The following is an 8,600-nucleotide window of genomic DNA, read 5'->3' as shown; positions in this document are numbered from 1 at the left end:
GCCCCCAGTGAGGCTTTAGCTGCTTCTCCAGACACTGGTATCCAGCAGAGGCTCTCTGGAGCCTGATGGCTGATTTCATAATTTGGTCAGCACCTGCCACAGTTCTGTTTTCTCCCTCTGGGTTCTGCTACCTGCCCCTCTGTCTGAATCCTAGAGCTGGCCCATCCCAGGCTGTCCCTTCCACCTGAGGCTGGTGTGTGCGGGCCTGACTGTGGACGACAGTGACTCTTGTCTCCCGCCCTTACTCCTGTCCGACTCTCCTTCATGCAGGTATCGATGTGGAGCAGGTGTCTGTCGTCATCAACTTTGACCTTCCCGTGGACAAGGATGGGAACCCGGACAACGAGACCTACCTGCACCGGATCGGGCGCACCGGCCGCTTTGGCAAGAGGGGCCTGGCCGTGAACATGGTGGACAGCAAGCACAGCATGAACATCCTGAACAGAATCCAGGAGCACTTCAGTGAGTCCCTGGGAGTGTCCCCAGCTGGGCCCTTACCTTACAGGGGCAAGTCCAGGAGGGGAGGGGAGGGTGAAGGGTAGGTTTTCCTGTGGCCTGAGAGAGGCCTTTGTCCCTGTCCCATTCCCATCCTTCCCTACGATGTGGAAGTTCTCAGAGAGCACACCTGGAGAGCTCGGGGCTCAGGGACTTGAATGACAGTCCCCCCTGGCCAGGCTGAGGGGCCTGGGGCTCTGGCTGTTGCTGTCCGTGTCCCTTGCTGAGTCACTGGACGCCTTTGGGGTTCAGTGAAGGATCTCTGTGGCCAGAGGCACAGCACGTCCCTAGGCAGCAGAGACCTGTGTTTCCTCCCTCCCTGCTGTGCTGTCCCTTCCCTGAGTGTGTGTCTCTGTAACCCCGTGTTGGTCTCTCTTTGAATTCTCTTTTCTTTCCCCCAGAGAAGAAAATAGAAAGACTGGACACAGATGACTTGGACGAGATTGAGAAAATAGCCAACTGAGAAGCTCCTGCAGTCACTGGTGCCACCCTTGGTGCTCCCCCTGCACGGGACACTAGTGCTTTCACGGCACAGGCCTCAACAGTCAACACAAGGATGAAGGCACGAGTAGAGAGAAACTACCTACCTCATTTTAAATTACGTTTGGACTTGACAAAAATTGTACAAGTGATGGGGGAAGGTAGAAAAAAATTGTTTACACAACTTTTGAAGATTAGGCATGAATACACAGAAATTTACCTTTTGGAAATTCCGTCTTTTTTTTTGGCCAGTGTTTTCCCACATCATTACGCTAATCTAGAAGTTGTGGCTGATCACTTGCTCAGGAGCCTTTGTGGCAGCCCTGGCCTGTTCTCTGCTTAGAATTGTTCAGGCCAGCCTCCAGCCCTTGTGAAAGTGACAGAGTAGAGGTGAAGAGGGAACACAGAGAGAGACCGAGTAGGTTAGGTGTGTAAGGCAGTCCTCGTGTTTGGAGTGTGGCATGAAGCAGCAGAGGAGACCGGGGAGCTGCTGCTTTGGATTTGGGTCGGGACAGCTCATCTGAGGGTTGCCGGTCCCCGCTGTCCTCATGGCCAGAGCAGGAAGATTTGCTAAGCATGGACCAAAATGCCGACCTGGGATCTTTGGTGTATACAAGTCTGTGTTGCAGACCATGCCTTGTTCTTCTCAGCGGGTGCAATCTGTGTAGAATGCACATCTGATAACTGTGCTTGTGCCTGTGCTTGAGCAAGTCCTGTGGAGAAGTCATCGTGGAGAATTAGTGGTGGTCCTGGCTTGCCACAAAAGCTGATCTTGTGGGCACTTGCAGCATCTTTTTTACATCCCTAACATCATCTTGACCGTTTAGTAGTCCTAAGCAAATAAAAGGTGCTTTGAGGTTTGGATCCTCAGTGAAAATTGTGGTTTCAAGTTGCTCATGGCCAGTCTCAGGGCTCCAGAAGCGATCAGCAGTAGTCAGAAATCCTTGCTTTGCCTCCAGATCACAGAAGGCAAGTTTTTTATCAGAGCTGGGGAATGATTTCAGAATTTAGGCATCTTGATTATAAAGGGATTCTGAATATCTGCGTTCACAGTGCTTGGAATACAAACAGGTGCAACTAAGGGACAAGGTGGACTACAGCCATTCATCCGTCCAAGGCAAGAGTAACTGCCAAGGCCTTTGCTCCATCCTTACTTGGCAACTTTGTGCAGAGCAGTCAGAACAAATAATAGTAATGGACACTTTCTCATACCTGGCCAAAGCTGTTGGTACCCACAGAGTGACAGAGCAAAGATGAGATGAAACTGAGTTACAAGAGCAATATGAAACCCCAGCTGAGAGTCCTCTTCAGCTCTTTGACTTCGATACAGAAGGGCCACTTTATCTAGGACCAGGCCTGAAAGAGGGATTTTCTGTGATGAGAACTATTCCAATCCCAGAACTTCCTTGTAGGCATTTCTGTGTTTTAGGGGCAGATTTGTCTCCTGGGAAGGGAAGAGGCCAATGTCAGCCTCCCAAGTGGTTTCCCTAATCTGACGTTACAGATGCTACAGAGAGAACCGCAGACTGTCAGTCCTGCCACATTCCCCTGAGGGCACTTGACTGTTGAGTCTTGTTTGTACTTCTGGCCAACTCTGACCCACCTTGGGAGTCTTGTAAGAAGGGAAGAAATTTTATGCCCCCCCAACCCCCGCAAAGTCCTGTGGACCAACCCTGAAATAACTTAAAACAAAGGCAATAATTAAAGGAGTGTGGACTCCTGAGGCTGCAGGCTGAGTACATCCCACCTTCTCACAACATGTGAAACCTATCTACTGAGTAGCCCTACATCTGAGCAGGAAAATGGGAAGCGTTGTGCTTCAGACTCTTCAATAGTAGGAATAAATGGGTATCTCATAGAAATCTAGATTAACAGTTCCTTATCTGGGGCTAGACCCCTAAGAACTCACTGGATGGGTTTTATGGAGCTTATGAAGTTTATGCAGTGTTTTGAGTTTAAATGTATTTTCCTGGGGAGAAACTCCCAAAGGAGTATGTGTCTTTTTAAAAGTTAAGAAAGACTCACTGTATGGATGGCTCTGGAACGTCCCCCCAGTGTCACTGCAGTCCATGTTCATTCCTGCCAGTGCTTAGCCTCTAGGGCGTAATGGTCCATAGCTGCTTCTGTGACCTTGTGCCATTTTGAGACATGAGTGATGTAAAAAGGTATGGAGCCCTTGAGCTTCAGTCCCCAGAGTTTCTTCTGCTGATTTTAGTAAGTTCCTATGTATGGAATGATAAACTGTGCCCTACAACAGAGTAACTCGCTTGAGAAAAGGAGATTTGGGCCCAGTGGAAAATTCTGGATATGTTCATTATCCATAAACAATGGATTTTATTGGTTTTTTGGAGTGTTCAATGGCTGTATGCATAAGAACTAATCAGTCATTAATGCATTCTTTTTTTTAATTCCTTTTTTTTTTAGCAAATTGTATTATTTATATATTTATTTATTTATTTAAGGCTGTGTTGGGTCTTCGTTTCTGTGCGAGGGCTTTCTCTAGTTGCAGCAAGCGGGGGCCACTCTTCATCGTGGTGCGCGGGCCTCTCACTGTCGCAGCCTCTCTTGTTGCGGAGCACGAGCTCCAGACGCGCAGGCTCAGTAGTTGTGCCTCACGGGCCCAGTTGCTCCGCGGCATGTGGGACCTTCCCAGGCCAGGGCTCGAACCCGTGTCCCCTGCATTAACAGGCAGATTCTCAACCACTGCGCCACCAGGGAAGCCCAGTTAGTGTATTCTTTATTGATGTTTAACTGAATTACGACATGTTCATGTCACTAAGACATCATTTCTGAGTATAAGAAGAAAACAGCACGTTTTGATTGCTGGTATTGGTGAAGATTTATGTATTATTCCATAGACTAGTCATCACCTGATACTAGGCTCGAGCCCGTGTCCCCTGCATTAACAGGCAGATTCTCAACCACTGCGCCACCAGGGAAGCCCAGTTAGTGTATTCTTTATTGATGTTTAACTGAATTACGACATGTTCATGTCACTAAGACATCATTTCTGAGTATAAGAAGAAAACAGCACGTTTTGATTGCTGGTATTGGTGAAGATTTATGTATTATTCCATAGACTAGTCATCACCTGATACTACTATTCCATTTCAGAGTTGACATTGCTCCAACATAAGCAGTTGGGATGTCACCATAGGCCAAAGGCCCTACTCAGTTGCCAGAGGGCTCCTTACATTCCTGTTTTTCCTGCTGGTAAACCAGAGTATGCTGGCTAACTAATCAGAAAGAAGGTAGATGCCTGCATTACAAAGGCCTTACATTCGATTTTCTAGTCCTAGGAAAGGAATACAAATAGGGCTTGGAAACAGGTCTTCTCCCTTTTTTGTTCCCATCTTGTTGTTTATTTAACGTGAAGGCTGTTTCATTCACAGTGTCTGGTATTCAGAAGGTAAGGATTTCTGAGGTTAGAGAAGATTTCATGAAGGGGTTGAGTTTGCTTATGAGAGAAAAGTGGTGGGATTCCAAGTGACAAGAAGAGTGGCCTAGGCAGATGAGGCCCTATTAAGACCAAAGCAACTTCACTAGGATAAATGCAGTACACTGGAAGGGTAGCGAAGGGAGCAGCCTTGCCACATGGGCAGAGAAAAGTCTTGTTAGGTAGAAAATGAGATTTGATTATTTGAACAGTATTTGGATTTAGTAGTGAATTGTCATAGATCCTTAGATCACAGGAAGTGATGAAATGGGGTTTTGGGAAAAATGGTCTAGCAGATATATACAGGATATATTGGAGCTGGAAAAGGCTGGCATCTGAGAAACCAGTTAGAAGATTATTACATCAGCCCCATCACACAGTAAGTGCCAGGATGTCACTGGTTGTATTGAGAACACAAAAGAAGAAATGGGGAATTCTCTGGCAGTCCAGTGGTTAAGACTTGACGCTCCCACTGCAGCGGGCGTGGGTTCAATCCCTAGTCGGGGAACTAAGATCCCACATGCTAGGCGGCATGGCCAAAAAAAGAAAAAAAAAGAAGAAGAAATGGACTGGAGGGGTGCTGCAGAGGAGGAATGGTAGACTTTTATACCTGCTTACTGTTGTTACTCCGAAAAGAATCTGTGGCTCTTAAAATTTAGACACACTATACACAATTCTGGGGAGAAATCCAAAGGGAAGGTTTGGAAAGAACAAATGACATCAGGGTTGAGTCATGAATGAATGACTCATGAATGATGTCAGGCCTGTCACCTTTGCAAGAAGGAACCGGCCCTTCTTCACCAACACCCCTAAGCTATTGTAAATTCCAGAGGCCCTCTTCAGGTTTCTCTTGATCCTGAACATAGAAAACAGGTTCTTAGGAACGCCCTGCAGTTTTATCTGACTTTGCTTTTCTGCTTGAGAATGTTCTTTATTCTGTTGTCTGACTCAGGTTGCAGCATCTTCCAAAAATGACAGCGGAGGTGAGGGTACCTGAAGGGCTGATGCTAGGAGGCTCCAGTACCCTCCTTTCCTGCTTTCCTAATCCTGAGTCTGGAACAGGGCTTTCCCGGAAGAGCTTCAAACACCTAGTGGGAAGTTAGAGGGCAGGTGGGGATCTGCTTGGCGGATATCTGTCACACTCCTACCTTCTGTCCTCTCTCTCTCTCCAGCCCCTGTTGTAGGATGCTTCCGCTTTGGCTTAGAAACTGTTCTGGCATTAGTATTCAGCAGAGCAAGGGGCTTCTCCTTAGTAGTCCTAATTGTAAAATGGGGAAGAGGAGTAGGTGGAGAAAACATATTAGATGAAGCCTGAGAGTGGTCGCTATCCGGGATGTCAGCTGCTCAGATGAGACACTTATAGTCTCTGCTTTATCCACATCTCATAGGCAGAGGTGCTTGGGTGGCAGATCTTTCTTTTATGCAGGACGACAGCTAGCTACTCCCAGAGGAAGCAGGGTCAGGGAGGGGGGCTGTTTAAATGGAACTCTCCTGGAAGTACTAGTACACATTTTGTATCTTTACAACTGTTATATTCTCATCCATAGGCTTCCAGCATCCTTGGAATTCTGCAATTGGAGAAATGCCAAATAGTCTTAAGTTAGCTTAGACCCTGGTCTAGATCACCACTGTCATCTGTTCTACTACACTGGCTTCCTAACACGTGCTCCTGCCTCTAATTGGGTTTTCCTCTAGTTCATTTGTCACACAGCAGCCAGTGTGATCTTTGTAACATTTGAGTCTGATTTTCCCACTCTCCTGCTTAAGCCCCCCATTACTTTCCATTTTCCTTAAGTGCAAACCGTGTAACATGTTGTGTATATACACCTGACACATGTATGTAGTAGGCATTCCAGATCAGGCACCTCAAGTCTCTAGTCTCACTTGCTTTACTTCCCCCCTTGTACTCTGCTCCAATTCCACCCTCGCCAAAATTTGCTTTTGTGCTAGGCCACGCAGCGGAGAGGTTGGTGATCCTGTGCATTTCCCTCTCAAGTTTCTCATTTTGAGACCGTTATTTCCTCCCCCAGCCAGCCCACTTTGAAGCAGGAACAAAAATTCAAAGAAACTGTCAGGACTTATGGATGAGGTTAAGAATGTTTCACCTCGGGCTTCCCTGGTGGCGCAGTGGTTGCGCGTCCGCCTGCCGATGCAGGGGAACCGGGTTCGCGCCCTGGTCTGGGAGGATCCCACATGCCCCGGAGCTGCTGGGCCCGTGAGCCATGGCCGCTGGGCCTGCGCGTCCGGGGCCTGGGCTCCGCAACGGGAGAGGCCACAACAGTGAGAGGCTGGGCCCGTGAGCCATGGCCGCTGGGCCTGCGCGTCCGGAGCCTGTGCTCCGCAACGGGAGAGGCCACAACAGTGAGAGGCCCGCATACCACAAAAAAAAAAACAAAAAAAACAAAGAATGTTTCACCTCCAGGATTCTAGCTAAGATGGGCATGAGGAAGAGAGAAGGTAACTCAAAACGGGAGTCCTCAGAGGCTGCAGGTGGTCAGGGAGCAGAGCAGAAGAGGTTCAGAGGATACTTTCTTCACGCCGCTCCAGGGCATCACCTGTGGCCAACCTCCCGTTCAACAGTCCTTGTCTCTTAAAGTCCCCCCTCTCAGCAGAGCACCAGAGATTTCGGTACTCCGTGTGGGGAGAGGAACCTGGAGGGGGAACCTCTCCCCTCTGCCAAGTGGGCCCCAAACAACCAGTGACCAGGTGCATCAACTGCCGTGGTTACACCACTACTTGGAACTCTTCTCCCAGTTCTTTCCTTCCTTCTGTCTCACTCCTCCTAGTCCTTCCTCTTTCAATGGTAAAAACCACTTCTTCAGGAAGGTGTGCCTCAGTCCCCGGTCATAATCTCCAGGGTGCCCTGTACAGGTGCCTGTACTTCCCTTATTTTTTTGGCCACACTGCACAGCACATGGGATCTTAGTTCCCCGACCAGGGATCAAACCCGTGCCCCCTGCAGTGGAAGCACGGGAGTCTTAACCACTGGACCACAAGGGGAGCCCCCACTTCTCTTGACATTACTGTGTCAGGTGACCTTCAAAAGGTCTACATAGGGCTTCCCTGGTGGCGCAGTGGTCGGGAGTCCACCTGCCGATGCAGGGGGCGCGGGTTCGTGCCCCGGTCCGGGAGGATCCCACATGCCGCGGAGCGGCTGGGCCCGTGAGCCATGGCCGCTGAGCCTGCGCGTCCGGAGCCTGCGCTCCGCAACGGGAGAGGCCACAGCAGTGAGAGGCCCTTGTACCGCCAAAAAAAAAAAAAGTCTACATAGATAGCTTATTTACTCCTGACAACAAATGTGTTAGGATTCCTATTCTACAGATGAGGACACAGGCACAGAGAGGTTAAGTCATGTGTCCTACTACATACAGGTCAGAAGTAGCAAGGCAGGCTACACGCCTGGGCAGTCTGGCTCCAGGACCCACCTTCTTAACCGCTAGGCTGTATTTGCCTCATATATAAAAATGTATATATTTGGGACTGCTTGTTTAGCGTCTGTCTTCCCTTGAAGTGAAGTCCAGTAAGGGTAGGAGGTGTGAAATCAGTCATCACTGAATTCCTAGCTGTCAGCAGGCGTGTTGCTGCTTTGTTAATGTGTGTTAACAGTGGAGTATGTTTTACAAATTTTCTGTAAAAATTATCCCCAATCACTTTTTCATACAATTTTTACAAATTGATCTTTATAAATTAGTCATCTGAATTTTGCAGGCCAAATACAAACTTGGTCTGGCTCCTGCCACTATTGCTAAATTATTTTCTGAATCTTACGGCATTCCTCTTCCCCTTCCCGTCACTTCCGGTACACAGAGGCATCACGAGGGAGAATGAGCAGTCATTCCGAGAGCAGAGCCGCCATCCTATTGTGCCCACCCCCACCGCCAGCATAAGCAATGCGAGTGCCCGCACGCCTCGGCTCAGAACACATGATGGCGCCACAGAATCAGGCACGATCGTGAGATGTTCTTTGCCGACCCTTAAATGACTTACTGATACGTTCACTCCCTAATTCAACAGTTGTTTATTGTGTCTCTGCTATGAGCGAAATGCTCGGGATCAAGAGGTAAGGTCCCTGCCAACAGGACATACAGTTCACTGATGAAGACGAAATCATCACGTGATCCAGCAGTTCCAAACTAGGCGCAGTGCGAGCTCACCCAGTCAGCATCTAAGCTGGGATTCGGGCTCAAAG

The 8,600-nt window shown here is 48.6% G+C and overlaps 1 protein-coding gene and 1 long non-coding RNA gene across 3 annotated transcripts in view; one reads left to right on the top strand and one right to left on the bottom strand.

The window, feature by feature from the left end:
- Positions 1-1,205, top strand: part of LOC102988391 (ATP-dependent RNA helicase DDX19B) — a 20,212-nt gene extending 19,007 nt beyond the window's left edge. For both annotated transcript variants that reach the window (XM_007102562.4, XM_007102563.4), the window contains exons 11-12: positions 271-462; positions 897-1,205. In XM_007102562.4, the coding sequence (XP_007102624.2) occupies positions 271-462; positions 897-958 (254 nt within the window). In that variant the 3' untranslated portion in view covers positions 959-1,205. The remainder of the gene's footprint in view (positions 1-270; positions 463-896) is intronic.
- Positions 1,206-3,362: 2,157 nt separating this feature from the next.
- Positions 3,363-6,671, bottom strand: LOC129391423 (uncharacterized). Its single transcript, XR_008615525.1, has 2 exons — positions 5,560-6,671; positions 3,363-3,651 (listed from the first exon to the last, which is right to left on the bottom strand). It is a non-coding gene; the product is annotated as an uncharacterized lncRNA (long non-coding RNA).
- Between the last annotated feature and the right edge of the window lie 1,929 nt (positions 6,672-8,600).

The sequence above is a fragment of the Physeter macrocephalus genome, chromosome 17 (assembly GCF_002837175.3).
Source record: "Physeter macrocephalus isolate SW-GA chromosome 17, ASM283717v5, whole genome shotgun sequence".
Lineage (NCBI taxonomy): Eukaryota > Metazoa > Chordata > Mammalia > Artiodactyla > Physeteridae > Physeter > Physeter macrocephalus.
Note: the sequence above shows the minus strand (reverse complement) of the source record. Positions and strands in the feature narration are given on the sequence as shown.